General features: G+C 46.8%; 1 protein-coding gene across 1 annotated transcript in view; it reads right to left on the reverse strand.

Annotated features, from left to right (window-relative positions):
• The window catches only part of LOC144786081 (actin, cytoplasmic 1-like), a 48195-nt gene that overhangs the window by 9642 nt on the left and 20732 nt on the right, over nucleotides 1-17821 (reverse strand). The window contains exons 3-4 of the mRNA XM_078665029.1: nucleotides 9115-9354; nucleotides 5367-5805 (exon numbers count right to left, since the gene is read on the reverse strand). Of these exons, the coding sequence (XP_078521155.1) occupies nucleotides 5367-5805; nucleotides 9115-9354 (679 nt within the window). The remainder of the gene's footprint in view (nucleotides 1-5366; nucleotides 5806-9114; nucleotides 9355-17821) is intronic.

Genomic DNA, 17821 nt, shown 5'->3' on the forward strand with positions numbered 1-17821 from the left:
CAGATGTTAGGATCAAGTGGGGTTGGCTGGTGGAAAAAGAGGACCTCCGTTTTACCTGCATTCAGCCTTAGGAAATTATTGTCCATCCACTGGGCAATTGTACGGAGGCAGTTTTTTAGGGGATCAAAAGTTGTGGGAGGGGGGAGGAGCCAAGATGGCGATCGGAACGGTCGCATAAACGCCTCGCTCAGTGATCCTTTCCTCCCAGCCATCTATCCTGTCTTTAATCCTGTTCGGGGCGTTCCGACTTTGGTTACCAAGGAAGGGCCTTCACTTACCGTCTGTCTCCGGGGCTCCGGCGTGCAGTGGTTTCTGCGTTCTGCCCTTGTCGTCCTGCCGGCCTTCCCGGCCCTGACGCCGGGGCCTCGAGTGCAGTGTCTGCCCGGAGGTGTTCGGAGTGCCGGCGGTCCGGACCCGGTGGAGAGACCCAATGGTGGGAGCCTGAGAGCCGCGGGCCGGAGAGACTGGAGCGGACCCACCCCCGATAGTGGGCCGCCCCACATGCCCGATTTCCTGCCGGACCGGAGAGAGAAACCGTGTTGTCCGGCGCCCCTTGGGTGAGACGCCCACTCCTGTTGATTGTCCCGCCTGGGATCCGGTGCTGGGCTCCCCGAGAGTTGTGGGGAGCACACCCGTTCTTCTGGTGACTCTCCTTTCTCCGCCGAGCGCCATCCGCCGCGGATCTACTGTGTGTCCTGGGGCCTCCGGCACTCATGGTGGACTTGGAGGCGGACGAGATAATGGCGGCGGGCGATGTACTCAAGATGGCGGATGGCCCCTCGGAGTGTCTTCCTCCTGGAGCCAGGGACGTTGCTGCATTTGCGCTCCCCGGCCCTTGTTTGTTTTGGGCGGCCCCTACACGGAGTTCTGTCTTGCTTGCCCTGGCTGCTCTACGGATCGACCTGTCCTTGCAATGCTCCGCCATTTTGTGACGCTGTGTCGTCTCCCCGAGTTGGTTTCGTTGGGCCTCCTACAGCTGCTGTGCTGGAATCTCCTGATGGTTGCTCGATTCTATGGGATCAAGTGGACTTGAAACCGATGCTGCAGTGTTTCCTACGTCCTGATTTTTTTGCTTCGTGCTGGACGGCCCGGATTTTGTACTTGACCAAGTGGATATTTGGTGTACTTTTGCATTCTGACTGCAGCGGAGTTTTCCTGGTTGTTCCTTGGTGGCCGGGACGCTGTTCCGCGAAGATTCCACTTGTTTTCCCTGACTGGTATGAGCCCACTGTATCGTACTGTTTCTTGGCCGTGCCCGAGTCTGGCAGTTCTGCTCTTCGTAGAAGTGGACAGGGGTGATCGTGCCTGGGTGCCTGCGGGACTCTCGTTTTGTTAATGGCATCTCCGGGCTTCATTATTTGGACAGTTTCTGTCTCCATCCTCTGTGTAGGCTTTTCTCGGTGTCCTTTTTGACCTCGATTATTGATCTTTTGTTACGGGTGGGGAGGTGTTCTGCATTCCGATCGCCGGCTCCTCTCCTCTCTCTCTCTTTTTTCTCTTCTTTTCTCTTTTTCTCCTTTTCTTTCTCCGTTATTTCTCCCTTTCTCTTTTCTTCTATCTTTCGGGTTTTCTGGGGCGACAGGCACGCTGTTTAGTGGGGTAGGCCATAGCCATTACAGTGATGTAGGGTGGGGGGGGTGTTTGTTATTTTAGCTTGTTTTGTTCTATGGTCCCTTTTTTCTTCCTTTCTAGGGGGTGGGCTATGTCCCTTTTTCTTCCTCCTTCGTTTTGCAAGTGTCTGCACTTTCTTCTTTTCGGGGCGGGTGGGCTGTCTGTGTGGCGTCCTATTTAATTGTTTGCTACGCTTTGTCCTTGATTTTTGACCCCTTTGATGGGCATAGGATGTCTTTGGGATTTGCCCTACTGTGGTTACCTGATTGCGTGGGGGGCTATATCCCTCCCGTCCCTCCCCCCTTCTCTTCTGTCTATGTTGCATGACGCACTGGTAGATATGGCTGCTACCTCCTCTATAAATATAAAATGGAACCTTTCTTATCCTGGCGCCTACTGTGTAGCGACTTCATTTCACGTCTATACTGTATTCAGTTTGCCATACGCATTGTTGTTGCTCCTTTTTTGCCTCTCCTGCTTTTGCGGCCGGCCCCTGTGGTTGTAGGCCTGCGCTTGTACTGATACGCTTTTTTCAATAAAGGTTTTTAAAAAAAAAAAAAAAAAAAAAAAGTTGTGGGAGTGATGCTATTAAATGAAAACAGAAGCTGGATATCATCAGCGTAGGAGGTGACCTTTATACCAGTTTTGGCGATGATATCGAAAAGAGGAGAAAAATAAACATTAAATAAGAGAGGGCTCAGCGAGGAGCCCTGAGGGACTCCCCACCGAAGCGGGCGACTTTCTGAAGTAAATGGGGAGGTGAACACTGCCTGGGTCCGGTTGGCCAAGAAGGATGAAATCCATCCTAGGGCTGTGCCCTGGATGCCCTTCGATTGGAGGCGTTCAAGGAGGAGGGGGTGGGAAACGGTGTTGAATGCTGCTGACAAATCCAGCAGCACCAACACCGCTCTTGATCCCTCGTCCAACCGCCATCTTACTGCATCTGACATCTCGAGTAGTGCCGACTCAGTAGTGTATCCTGGCCTGAAGCCTTACTGAGAGTCATGGAAAGCACCAGATGTTTCAAGGAAGCCCACAAGTTGTTGTTGAGCGAGTCTTTCGAGTACTTTCGCAGGGGCAGGTAGCAAAGAAATTGGCCTGTAGTTAGCGGGCTCGCTGGGATCAGCACTAGCCTTCTTAATTATAGGAACTAGCCGTGCTCGTTTCCAGGTGTCTGGGAAAAGTCCCCGCTGTAGGGAATCATTCCAAATCCCATTCAGGGAGGGATTGAGAATGGGGGCTAAAGACTTATATTGTTTAGCGGGCCATGGGTCTAGCGGAGAGCCAGATTTAATTTTAAGAAGTTCCGCAAGAGATTGTTCCAAAGTAATCTCTGCGAAGTCAGAGAACAAGGACTCTGGGCCAGAGGGAGGGGCGGACGTGGGATTTTTATTTACATGAGTATTGCTAGGGAAAGAGTCATAGATGGTAGCTATTTTGTTCTCGAAGAAGACAGAAAGGTTGTCACAAAGAATCTGTGATACCACTGGAGGACGTTTTAAAGCTAGGGGATCCGTAAAAGATCTAACTGTCTCAAATATTTCCCTAGATGAGCCTTGGGAGCGATTCATTTTTTCTTCTAGAAATATTCTTTTATGTTCGATGATCTTCTTCCTGTAGTTTTTTAAAGCAGCTTTATAAAGGGTTTTGCGGTCAGGTGTGAAGGTAATTCTCCAGCGTCTCTCAAGATGTTTACATTCCGATTTAATCTTTCGAAGATCGTTCGAGTACCATGGGGCCGAGGGGGCAGAACGGTAGGTTTTTATGGGTCTGACTGGGGCAATGAGGTCGATTACCGCGGTAATCCGATCATTAAAGTTAGTCAGTCGAGTATCAAGGTCTAGACTCATGTCTGAAAGGTCGACAGGTTGGAGATGAGGAGCTATGCTATCAGGAGAAATCTTGCTCCAATTTCTGCCCTGTTGTTTAGCCGGGCAAATATGACGATTTATGCAGTGGCAGGGAAATGCGAAAGGAACAAACAATTGAAGTGCCTTGGCTCCATCCCTTGTGGACTCAAATAGTCCAGACAAGCTGTAAGCAGGAGCAATTCTAAATGTAGAATATAAGAAGTCTCCCTTTATTAGGTGGGTAGCTGTTTCAATCACAGGCAAAAAACGAAAGCAGAGCCCTTCATCAGGCGCTGTGAACCTAGGCAGGTGCAAGGTGCAGATTGAACCACGCCTATGTGCTAGGAGAGGTGAGATTCTTGTATGGAAGGTACAGAGATTTGTAATTTAGTTGGTGGAAAGTAGGATAAACAGAGCCATGGAGTCATGAAGGTGTGAATGGCCACTTCTAAGAATGTAAAACTGGTTCTTTGCTAGGCTCCTTGTAGAATGTAATCCCAAAGGCATGTTTACTCTTGACTCCCTACAGCCTATTCCTTCATCTTTCATCATCAGACATACGTTGTGTGGGATTGAGATCAGGAAGGTTTGTAACACTGGTGCCTATCATGGACCGTCTGCATCGCCAGGTGTTACAATAGCTGCCACTATTTCCACATCTTGTACTCTGAGGCATGGGAAGCAGTAACACAGAGTTTGGCAGGCAGTGTGCATCAAACATGCGGATTAAGGTAGAAAAAGGGTGACACAGGGCATTTAGGATAGTGGCATTAGACAGGACTTGAGACAGAGGACCAGAAAGCAACAAGTTAGATGTAAGTGATAGGTACAGGTTGTAAAAGGCCAGAAGATAGAGGCTGGTAGGGAGATGTTGGAAGAGGCTCCCTGTGTAGCAGGTCGACAGAAAATAATGTATTGCAGAATTCAGGCAGCACGGCAAGCTTAAAAAAGGTAGGTGGAGGCAAGAAGGAACAGCTGCAGCAGGCTCATCTTTTGAGGGTGGTGCTTAAGGAGGCAATCATATGGCCAGAAGAAGTGTGCCAGCAAAGGTGTGAAGACTCAAACATATAAGAGGACAGAAGCACAGTGTGCAGGTTGAGGATCGTAGCCAGGACAACAGGTAAGGGCTCAACAATGTATTAGGTCGTTGTCACTCTTGTGAGAAATCGAATTTTCATGAACATATTGTGCGTTGGAGTCTGGTGCTGGAGCTATGATTCCCCATCAGGCACGCAGGTGTATCAGCCGTGGGCACTGTGGTTCCACACTTTTTTATTTATTATTTATTTTAAAGTTTTATAGAGCGCGAACCAGACCCGTGAGAGTATCAGAGCGCTTTACAGGTTTAAGGGTGGTATACAAAGAGTTAGGAAGAGAGGGAACAATTGGGTAAGATGGGGGATACATTATACATTATACAAGAAAGAGCACGCAGTCTAAGACCCTGGCTACAAGAGGGATAAAAAGTTAAAAATAGGTGGACACTTATAAAAGAGGCACGCAGGCTCGACTCTTGGGTGGGAGGCCCAGGAGTGCAATAATAGGAATCCTCCGTAGAGCCGTGGATGACGTCAAGGTGGAGGGTGGAAACATGTCGCTACGGTGATTGAGATGTAATCATATATGCTTCATCTGTTCAACCATCCTAATTTCCCACCAATCCTCTGATAACACCCCTCAATCCTTTGGTCATGACGGAGCCCAACTCTTTGAACTGTCACCATCACACTCTTCCTAGCAGGTAGACACATCTACTGTAAAAAGTGTTCTGGAATCCTACAGACAGACGCAGATATTCACTATTTAAGAATATTAATGAATATCCCACAATGCGGAACAAAAGTTCCATGATCAATCCTGCAGCCACAATATCACATAATAGCAAGATAATTGATATTGACTCACCCAGGAAGGATGGCTGGAAAAGAGCCTCTGGGGACCTGAACCTTTCATTGCCAATAGTGATCACCTGACCATCTGGCAACTCATAACTTTTCTCTAGTGAGGACGACGAGTTAGCAGTCATCATTTCGTGATCGAAGTCCAAAGCAACATAACAGATCTTCTCTTTAATGTCACGCACAATTTCCCTTTCAGCTGTAGTAACAAAACTGTAGCCCCTCTCAGTCAGGATCTTCATGAGGTAGTCTGTCAGGTCACGACCAGCCAAGTCAAGACGCAGAATGGCATGAGGCAGGGCATAACCTTCATAGATGGGCACAGTGTGGGTGACACCATCACCGGAATCCATCACAATACCTGTGGTACGGCCAGAGGCATACAGGGACAGGACAGCTTGAATGCTAACATACATAGCTGGTGTGTTGAAGGTCTCAAACATGATCTGAAAAAGAAAAGTTATACAATGCAATAAGAGAACAAAGAATGGTGCAAATGTTAGTTGACAGATAACGGTTGTGTTCTCCATCAGAAAATGCTGTCGTTTCATGAACTATTTGAACTAATGGTAACACTGTTTATAGCATTTCCAGAAACATCAAATAGATAAATGCAAGATTTTGGCCAGTAGAGAGTAAAACATCTGCAGTCCTATTGCAATCAATCAAGCTGGCATCCTTTAAGGCACTTAATGTGGATGGGAGGTCAGGGAGAAACATCTTAATTATTATGGGGAAAATAGAGTTATTAGTAAAGTGCACTAGAATTCCAAAGATGTGGAAAATGTCAAGGGAATACACATGTGACACAAAGTCTATCATTTTCACAGTATGTTATGATTGCACCAAAATGTTTTCTAGCTCAGACAGTCTGAAAATTTAACTTACTAGACAGTAGGAAACTAGATTAAGTTAAAAAAACTTGTAATATTTTAAGTGTAATTAAGAGAGATAAAGTTATCCGCTTTCCATATGTCGGAGTATGCATATATGGAGGTTTTTAGTACAAATTTGATCTCTGAATGTTCTTGCTTACAAATAACGATGACATTATAGGCCAGATGTAGGTAAATAGCATTTACCGATTCGAAAATACCGAATTTTACGGATTCGGTATTTTCGAATCGGTAAATGCTATGTAGCAAATCATTCGGTAAAAATTACCGAATCGTTAAGATTCGGTATTTACTGAATCGGTATTTACCGGTTCGGTAATTGCCATTCATTCCTATGGGCCTGTGGGCCCGTAGGAAAGAATGTCAATTACCGAATCGGTAAATACCGATTCGGTAAAAGGGGAAAACATTGGAGGGTGGCAGGGTGTCACTTTGACACCCTGTTGCACCCCTCAATTGTGTATGGGTGCACATGTTGCAGACACACATGCCCTAAGGGCATGTATGTCTGCAACATGGCACTGAAGCAATTTGCGTAAAATATCTTTTTGGGGTGTTTTCGTTATTTACCACCAACTTGTAGTTGGTGGTAAATAATGAATCCTAACATAGGATAAGCACTCATTTAAGTGCTCCCTACATTAGGAATTTGGTAATTTACCAAATCGGTATTTAAGAAATCGGTAAATTACCGATTCCTTAAATTACCGATTCGGTAAATTACCGAATCGTTAATTTCGGTCCCCTACATCAGAAAAGCCTATTACCGGTCGGTAACTGCCGAAATTCGTTAATTTCGGCTGTTACCGACCGGTAATACCCTTCCTACATCTGGCCCTATATGCTTTGTATTTTATTTAGGTTCCATAACCCTCATTGGGCCTGACTTTGGTGGACAGAAGATTTCACTACAAACCTGGTGGGGTACCATGTCAGCCTAACCATCGTTCCACCAGCTCTAATATAAGGGACTGTCAGAGTCGCCGCCCGGAAACACTTGGCGGTCTGGAGTATCAAAGAATTGGAAATGACATATAAACTCTGTAAGAAAAATCCCAGGGTGTGAGGGTCATTAGTTATTTTGTTTTTCAATAACAAACTCCTACTTTCGGAGTCTGTTTTTGAAACAGAAATATGTTAGCTGTGCAGCCTTTTGAAAGACGGCAGCCGTGAATCAAACTTGCTGTGTCTCAAAGGAACCACCATAACTGTGGTTCCAGAGATAATCGCTGGGCCGGCAGTGATCTCTGGATATGGTGGGCAGTAGTCCATCAGGCTGGAAGACTTCATGTCATCTGCCACCCGGACGGACAGAGAGCTGGCATCAAACACCAAGCAGGCCCATTCCCTTCGACAGATTTGACGGAATACAACTTGAGAATTACAGTTGCCCCGGTACCATGAATGAACTCCATTTTGGAATATGCGGGAGGTTTACGCTGACATTTTGTATTTAACCCCTTTGCTGCGGGGTAATTCCGCAGCTGCGCTGGGGGGCAGGGGGCGCGCACAGCGCCCGCATGCTCATGACGAGCTCAGCTCATCATGAGGCACGGCGCTCCTGTGCTCATGACGAGCTGAGCTCGTCACAGGTACACCGGCTCCTGTGGAACGCTCAGCACAGCAGGGGAATTCTCCGCGCACCTGAGCATTCCACGGCTCATGACGAGCTCAGCTCGTCATGAGCACAGGAGCACCGTGCCTCATGATGAGCTCAGCTCTTGATGAGCATGGAAAAGGTTAAGAAATGGTAAGATGCTGGTAGGACTGTGATAGAAATCGTTATGAATTTTATAAACAGTAAAGCTTTGTCTAAATTACAGGTGATGCATCTTCATTTTTGTACTTTTTGTTTGATGGGTGTACAATTTACCTATCTCACTGAATTGTTTGTTGTTCATATCCATGGTTAAGAAGGAGGTCTCCTAACGACACGCAATTATAAATATATCTGGGGACAAAATGATTCCTAAAATATGCACTTGTTGAAAAGAAAACATTTAAATGTACTTCATGGTTCAAATCTAAAACTTATGAAGTTTTATATCAGTTCTGTTTATGTGAGCGGCATTTCAAAAGACATGCAATAAATAAATAGGTTGATTGATGTTGGCATTGCGTTCCTTTGATTGACTCTGCCTGGAAAGTCAATGCAGTTTGTGGAGGGAACTTGTTGACACATGCGTTATCTCTTTTAGGTCCTTGATTACCGTGGCTTTGGATGCACAGAACTTAAAGAAGAAACCTACTCCAAGGAATTTGTGAGAGCATTATCTAAAGCAGGTTTTCCTGAGGATACGTGCTATTCATTTAGTTTCACAGTAGAATTTGGCAGAGTAAGAGGGTGGGGAGAATGTTAACACATTGTTCCAGTGGAATAGGGGACTGAATAAAACCCTATTAATTCCACTACTGAAATGGATTAGTATTGTATGTCCTTTCCTAAGTGTCAAAGTGTTTACTCAATAAAATTAAAAAAGATTACATGACAACCAGCCATATTCTTAATAAGTATGATTTGTTTCTATGCAGGGATTCCGTATTCTTGGTGAAATACAAACTAAGACTGAAGGATGTATCTGCCTTAGTAGAATAATCAAAACTCCAGACAACAAAGCTAATTCACTTTTCCTTGGAAGCTTCTTAAAGAAGAGCTCCTGACTTCTCAAACCACACATTTGATTTGGTGAACTTAAGTGGGACCGGTGATTCTCTCTATGAAAGTAGATTTTCAATGGAATGCAGAGAACAAAATGAAAATATTATTTAAAAAATGAGTAAAAGTAACAAAATGTACAGAAGGAATACGCTTTCTTCAAAGGTTATGATTGCTCAAGGTGTGGGTATGGATTAACAAACCTGTGTCATCTTTTCTCTGTTTTGTTTAGGGTTCATTGGTGCTTCTGTTAGCAGGACCGGATGTTCCTCTGGGGCAACTCGGAGCTCGTTGTAGAAGGTATGATGCCAGATCTTCTCCATATCATCCCAGTTGTTCACAACACCATGTTCAATAGGATATTTCAAAGAAAGGATGCCCCTCTTGCTCTGGGCTTCATCACCAACGTAGCTGTCTTTCTGGCCCATACCAACCATCACGCCCTAACAAGAGAGGAAGAGGCAATGTAATGAAATCAATGATTTTATATGTATTCACAACTAATTTAAATTATTAAACTTTAATAAAAAGTGACAAACACAGCTGAAACCATTGAAAAGACATCCAGATAGATAACCATAAACACTGGGTTGTTCTTCAGAGGGGTCCGTAGTAAGATGGACACTTGGAAAACAGCTCAAGAAGTCCACTGTAATTATCTCAAGATGGAACACAACTCCTGTTAATAGTCAAACATTTGGATTCTTCTACCCCCCATTTTCTCTTTTTCACTTTCTCTCTCTCTTCATTATTAGCTCTTTTTAGGTCTCGCGACCTATCGATGCGCGCATGCGCATCGAGCGGAGCGAGAATTCAAGTGGCCAAAATCCTCTTCAAACCAAGGGCTTTCAGCCCCGCGGTTTTCTTGCAGTTCACGTGAATCACGTGAGCAAACATGCACGCGCATTCACGGCCAGGGCTTCTCCTCCCCCAATTATTCATGGCCGGCCGCAGGCCGGCCGTACTTTCAGTTTCCCGCTTCTCCTCCCCTAATCATTCATTCCCGGCCGCTCACAGCACATCAAAGGGCTTCGCCCAGCGTGCGCTCTGCATTCTCTCTTCTATCAACAATATTCCCTCCCGTGCTTCCCCACGTACAGCTATTACCTGCATCCGTTTCCTTAGCAGCATTCGTGACCTTCCATCCTGCCTGCTGCAGTCACTGTTCTTTCCCTTCATTTGTTCATTCTGGTACTGTTCTCATGTACTCGCCTGTCAGAGTATTTCTAACTCTCCCTTCTTTTCTTCCTACATCTAAAGCCGATTTCTTTTCTGTCCCTTCTCATCCAGTCCAGCTGGGTCTGCCCTCTACCACTTTCTATTTTCTCAGTGATTCTGCGCTTCTCTCGCTCATTCACTTTCTGTTTCTCCATCGCCTCCCACGACCTCTCTCTGGTTGTCCTCGCTATCTCTCGCACTCCCACGTTTTTTCTTGAGTTTATCCCTCTCTTTCTCGCGCTCTTTCTTCATTTCCCTCCCTCTCTTGCCTCCTGACTTTCCTTCTCCATGCTCTTTCCTTCGCAACCCTACTCTTGTTACTTTTCCCTTCTACCCTTCTCTAGCTGTCTCCTTTCTTGCCTCGCATTCTCTTTCTCTATATTTTCTTTTTCTCCTGCTCCCTTCTCTCACCCTGCATATCCTCAATGTATATATGTCATCCATCAATGTATATATGTCGTCCACTCTCTCCTACACCCCACTCCCTCCTACACCCCACTCCCTACAAGACGTACGCATTTAGTATATAAAAGTATGCAGATGCATTTGCATAAATATTCCCGATTGTGCGCGTTTGCAATATGTGGGAGATGAGCAAGACATTGGAAACAGAAACATCAAGGCATTGTATTTCCAGTGATTGCTTGCAATACGCCATTTTATTTTCTATAGAATAAAGAGGATCATGGTAATTTTTACAAATTGCACCACATTTCCAATTTACATGTGTATGCGGATTGCTCCAACCCCCCTGCCCCCTCACTTCCTGGCCGCAGCAGCGCGCAGTGCCGCACTGCAGTAAAGTTGTAAATACCTTCCGCAGCTGTCTGCCAGCCTGCAGTGAAATACTGTCTTTGTTCGACATTTCTCTTCTCAGGCCGATCGTAAAACTTTCCAGCCCCAACGCCTCACTTTAAAACACACCCCGTTTAACAAAACAAAGCTGCAACCAGGCCTTTTGGCTGAAACGATTTCTACTACCACAGTTATTGTACTAAAACTATTTCCAGTTTAGGTCACTTACAGATTCTGGCCCCCGTGCTTTTTTTTGTTTTGAACTGGCAAACTCGTATTTTCTTTGCCTCCAAGAATAAACAATATAAACTTTGAAGTGGCATTTTGTTTCAAGTGTTTTTGGAATATTACACTGCAGCAGCGGCGTCTGGGTGGAATCGAGGCAGTATCTGCGCCTAGAAAAGGTCATGCCCAGTGCTTGGCGCTGATTTACGCTGCTAACTGCTTTCGTTACAAAAGCAGCCCTGATACTTTGCAATGGAGCCGGCCTGCTTGTTCAGAAAGCGCCCGGTGACTTTGAAAATGGAGGCAGCCGCAGTGCGGCAAAGAGGCTCTGGTTAACAAGCACTGGCGTTGCCAATAGGTCTCACCAATTACCCTCCCACAGGCTTCCCCAGCGCTGCCCCGCCCCCTGCTTCACAGCCAGGCCATCTGTTCCCTGCCAGACCTCTCACACCTCCGTCACAGCATGCCTGTGTACTTCAAAGGCTTATCACTTCACACGGCCGGCCGCAGGCCGTGCAACCAGAGCACTTCAGTTGGTGCGCAGCCCCCCTCCCAGCACTGCCTTGTTACTCTCGGCAGCCGTGAGTCCCTAAACACTTTTTATATTTAATAAGCAGCAGCAGCATTTCTCCTGCGCCAGGCCACATCAAAGGCTCTGTGCCACTTTCACCCACACAGCAACACTTACAGACACGCAACGCCACTCACACCCACGCAAGCCCACTATCATCCACGCAACACCACACTCACCCACGCAACGCCACTCACCCAAGCAACACCACTCACACACGCAACGCAACTCATCCACGCAACCCCACTCATCGACGCAACGCCACTCATCCACGCAACGCCACTCACACATGCAACGCCACTCACCCACGCAACACCACTCACCCACGCAACACCACTCAACCACGCAACACCACTCACACATGCAATGCCACTCACCCACGCAACGCCACTCACTCACTCACTCACGCAAAGCCACTCACACCCACGCAACGCCACTTTCACCCACACAGCACCACTTTCAGACACGCAAAGCCACTCTCACCCACGCAAGCCCACTATCACCCACGCAATGCCACACTCACCCAAGCAATGCCACTCACCCAAGCAACACCACTCACACACGCAACACAACTCACCCACGCAACGCCACTCATCCACGCAACGCCACTCACACACGCAACGCCACTCACACACGCAACACCACTCACACACGCAACGCCACTCACACATGCAACGCCACTCACACATGCAACGCCACTCACACATGCAACGCCACTCACACATGCAACGCCACTCACACATGCAACGCCACTCACACACGCAACACCACTCACACACGCAACGCCACTCACACATGCAACGCCACTCACACACGCAACGCCACTCACACATGCAATGCCACTCACACATGCAACGCCACTCACACACGCAACGCCACTCACACACGCAACGCCACTCACATATGCAACGCCACTCACCCACGCAACGCAACTCACTCAAAGCCACTCACACACTGTGCAGTGCACAATAGGTCTCGCAGTAGGAAAGTTGGAGCTATTGGTTTTGTAAATGACAAAGCCCTTTATGTTTTTAAAATGAAAACAAAAATAAAAGGCATTGTTATTTGCAATTGTAATAGCTCCAACTTTCCTACTGCGAGACCTATTGGCAACGCCAGTGCTTGTTTCTATATATCTCTTTTCCTGTACTACTCTTTTCATTTCTCTCTTTCCCTGTACATCTTAAATATTTAGGATAGAGGTATTGATGTACTCCAGTCCCACAGGCATGTGACTATGGGGGCTTGACTACAGCGATAAATTCAACATGGAGCTTAGGGGGTTCTATTTCGGCCAGGTCAGCCCCCACTCATTAATTACAAACACAATAATGACCTGACCTAAGTACTGGAACAGATGCAGTTGGACCTCATGTATATCTGTAGCTGCCACAACTTTGTGTGCTGCGTGGGCGGTTAATTATACACTGTCTTCCACCATGAATCCCTGTTCTATTTATAAGAATGCTCCCTATTAGTGCATACCAGTGTGTAGTGCAATTCAAAAAACATATATCAAATTATGTTAAAAAAAGTGCAGACAAAATACAAAAAATTCAAAAAAATATGTGCAAGGGTATGAGGTGCCTCACGGAAGTAACACCATGGGAGTCCACTGGTGGGTTCTCATCAGTTGGTTCGGGTTCTCATCATTAGCACACCCGTAACAAAAAGAATACAAATATAAACAAAAACAATAATAGATACTAGTAATGTGCAAGTGTGGTGAATATATAGTGAACCAGTCGTGAGGATGCTGGTTGTAGACACTAAAGTGTTTTTCCTAGTGCTTAAAAGTTCTGACCCCATAAAGTGAACCCTGAAACTTAAGGACCACTTTATTGACACTAAAAACGAGCTACACCTACACTAGCTATTCACCTTTATTCAATGCCGTGGGTTTGCTCACATTAAAAGACACTCTGTTGCCTCCTATCTTCATAGAGGGCCATCATGTTTCATTGCCTTAGTATTTTGAGGCAATTTCTTCAGGGCATGGGTCAGTTCCACCACTCTGCTTTCCATTCACATGTAGATTAATACCGCTTCAATGCCCTGTCTGAGCATACCGGTGACCCCTTTTCCTTGTCACTGTAGCGGTTGTCCCCGTTGCTACTGTTATTAGCCCGGGTATTCTTGGTGCCGGTTCTTAACTCGTCCACCGTGAGCCAGTTGCCTGAAAACAGAGGAAAGTCCAAACCCTTGGCCAGCAAACGACAATCGTCCATCCTCCCCCTGACCCCACTCAAGTTTCCTTTGCAGTCATTGTCAACTTTTTTTTAAATGTATAATAAAAAGCGTATTTGTCTCCTTATTGGAATCTTAGATGCTAACTTAAATAAATTGAAATTATATTTTCCATACTGTCTGAGATTGGACGGACTGCATGCTAATGAGCTACGTGCAGAATGTTATTGTGAAGGAGTTTCATTTTTTAATGTATAACAAAAAGTGTATGCCTCCTTTGTGGAATCCAAGATGTCCATTCAAATAAAATTAAATACTATTTTCCATACCGACTCAGTTTTGAGGGACTGCTTGCCAACGAGCTATGTGCAGAATTATACTGTGAAGTAGTTTCATTTCTAACCCGCCCCATTTGGCTACAGCGCCGCATTCTAAAACTATTGCAGCATTAACAGCTTTTTAATAGCTGAACCCTTATAGGTGAATGTCTAGCTGTTTCTAAACGTATACTTTTTCACTTTACTACAAGTTTTATTAAATTGCAGTGATTTGCCTGCACTACGTAATTTACTTAAAGCTATTTTATACTGATTTGTATGCATTTGTCTTAAAGTGGCTTCCTTGTCTGTCTGGAAAAAAAGTGAAATTGACAGAGCACTGTCTTTAATTGTAGTAAGGACTTCTTACATTTGGACATCCCAATATTACAGCAAGCTGAATTGTCAAGCCAAGATGTTTCAGAATCTGCTCTTCAGTGCTAAAATCTTTAATGTGGGTAGTCCTTTTTCTACCAATATCCTCTCTTTTCAATGCGCTCTAAAAAGGTGTTTTTTATCTTTACTGTTTAACAACTATTGTCTGTTTTGTGATTACTAGCTATGCTTTTATTTTTTGTCTGAATACTTTTTTGTCCGACTAGTTTTTACATTTAAACAATGTATCATTTCATTGAGGACTTTTCCTTTGGACTATGTATTTTTTATTATTCAATTTAAACTGGCTCTCAAACAGTGGTGAGTAGACATTAAAAATGGAGGTTGTCAATGACAATCCAGAGTGCCACATTTATTATAGAGGCAGGAATATCAATAACTTAACTCCTATTCCATGCATCAAACATAACTAGATGGAGCGACATTTATCCTCAAGACATCACAACCATCCCACTATCAAGGCTCAAAGGTTCCCACAAACTCCTAGGCCCTACAGCTACTCTATGCTCCTCAATTACAGAGAGTTGCAACCAAAGACAGAGACCAAAGTCAAACATTATTCTTCAAAACCTATACTGAAGAGTGCACCGTGGAGAGGTACCAGACCTGAGAACACTTTTGGCAGCCTATACAGCAACCCCATACGTACGCCTATTCCCTGCTGATGAAGGGTAACGACCCAGAAACACCACGGATGGCCAGCACAACGGTGAACACACTCGGGACTTTACCAGAAGCACACACGCTGAACCGAACCGCATTGACCATAATGCTTAGGGGCGAACCCGCTGGTGGGTGGAGCAGTGTGCGACCCCATGGATTACTGTTTATTAAGGCTCCCTTGAGCCGGTTGAGCTGACGAGCTCGGGATCACGCACCTGCGCGCCGTGGAGAGGTACCAGACCTGAGAACACTTTTGCCAGCCTACACAGCAACCCCATACGTACGCCTATTCCCTGCTGATGAAGGGTAACGACCCAGAAACACCAGGGATGGCCAGCACAACGGTGAACACACTCGGGACTTTACAAGAAGCACACACGCTGAATCGAACCGCATTGACCATAATGCTTAGGGGCGAACCCGCTGGTGGGTGGAGCAGTGTGCGACCCCATGGATTACTGTTTATTAAGGCTCCCTTGAGCCGGTTGAGCTGACGAGCTCGGGATCATGCACCTGCGCGCCGTGGAGAGGTACCAGACCTGAGAACACTTTTGGCAGCCTACACAGCAACCCCATACATACGCCTATTCCCTGCTGATGAAGGGTAACGACCCAGAAACACCAGGGATGGCCAGCACAACGGTGAACACACTCGGGACTTTACAAGAAGCATACAAGTTGAATCGAACCGCATTGACCATAATGCTTAGGGGCGAACCCGCTGGTGGGTGGAGCAGAGTGCGACCCCATGGATTACTGTTTACTAAGGCTCCCTTGAGCCGGTTGAGCTGACGAGCTCGGGATCACGCACATGCGTGCCGTGGAGAGGTACCAGACCTGAGAACACTTTTGGCAGCCTACACAGCAACCCCATACGTATGCCTATTCCCTGCTGATGAAGGGTAACGACCCAGAAACACCAGGGATGGCCAGCACAACGGTGAACACACTCGGGACTTTACAAGAAGCACACACGCTGAATCGAACCGCATTGACCATAATGCTTAGGGGCGAACTCGCTGGTGGGTGGAGCAGTGTGCGACCCCATGGATTACTGTTTATTATGTTATGTTATGTTATGTTAGGGCTATTTGTATTGCGCACGGCTGCTCCAGCGAAGGAGCGTCCCGGCGCACCGACAAGGTGGCGAACACAACACAACAGAAAACAGAAAATATTATTTAAAAATGGGGGTATGGATTTTAACATAACTCAGAGAACAGAAGGGTTTTAGCGGCCTTGCGGAAGGAAAGCAAGTCGCCAAGGGTCCGGAGTTTCAAGGGGAGAGCGTTCCAGAGCGCGGCTGCCCGCACCCTAAAAGAGCGACCCCCCGCCCGACTGAGTTTGAACCGAGGGGCTGCCGCTAGTTCTTGGTCCAACGAACGCAAAGTGCGGCCCGGGATGTAAGAGCACAAAAGTTGGCACAGTAAGGGAGGCGGTAGGCCCTTCAGAATCTTGAAAGATATGCACAGTACTTTAAAATGGATCCGCTGCCTAACGGGTAACCAATGCAAGGCTCGCAAGGTTGGACCGGCCGAGCAAAACCTAAGAAGACCTACGATTGCTCTGGCCGCTGCGTTCTGCACTCTTTGAAGTCGGGTTAGCTCGGCCTGGTTTAACCCTATGAAAAGGGAGCTGGCATAGTCCAGCCGAGCCAAAACCGTTGCTTGTACCACAAGTTGACGGGTTGCGGCATCAAAATATTTAAGGGCAGGTCGCAGATTGCGCAAGATGCCAAAGCAGCACGCCGCCGTCCTTTTAGTGTGACCAACAAAGTTGAGGGAAGGATCCAGCCAGACACCAAGATTTTTGATCTCCGCAACCGGAGTGGGGGTGGGACCCAACTCAGGGGGCCACCAGGTATCTCCCCAAAGGTCCGTCCGCTTCCCAAAGACCATCACCTCCGTTTTTTTGGCGTTAAGTTGGAGACAGTTGGACGTCATCCAACCAGCCACCGCCCTAAGTCCTTCTCTGAATCTTGGGGCATCCACCCCAGAGTCCCCGCTGATCGTGACCGCTAGCTGGGTATCATCTGCGTATGACACCATGGTCATACCACAGAGCTTCACCACCTCAGCCAGCGGCCTCACGTAGATGTTAAACAACGTGGGACTCAGCGAGGAACCCTGCGGAACCCCAAGAGACAGAGGATGACATTTGGACTGATAGGGCGGGGACGCCACACAGAAGGAACGATCCCTGAGAAACGAACGAAACCACTGGTGTGCAGTGCCAGTCACCCCTATCTCCTCCAGCCGCTGCAGGAGAATTTCATGGGAGACCGTGTCAAAGGCGGCGCTTAGGTCTAACAAAACAAGCGCCGCCGTTTGACCTGCATCCAGAACTGCCCGCAGGTGCTCGACCATAAATAACAATGCTGTCTCCGTACTGTGGCCGGCCCGAAAACCATTCTGGGTGTCGTCCAGAATGTTGGCACGCGACAGATGATCAGTGAGGGCGGTGTTAACATGCACCTCCGCGAGTTTGGCTGGCCACGGGAGAAGCGAAATCGGGCGGTAGTTCTCCGATTTTAAGGGG

Source organism: Lissotriton helveticus, chromosome 10 (assembly GCF_964261635.1).
Source record: "Lissotriton helveticus chromosome 10, aLisHel1.1, whole genome shotgun sequence".
NCBI lineage: Eukaryota > Metazoa > Chordata > Amphibia > Caudata > Salamandridae > Lissotriton > Lissotriton helveticus.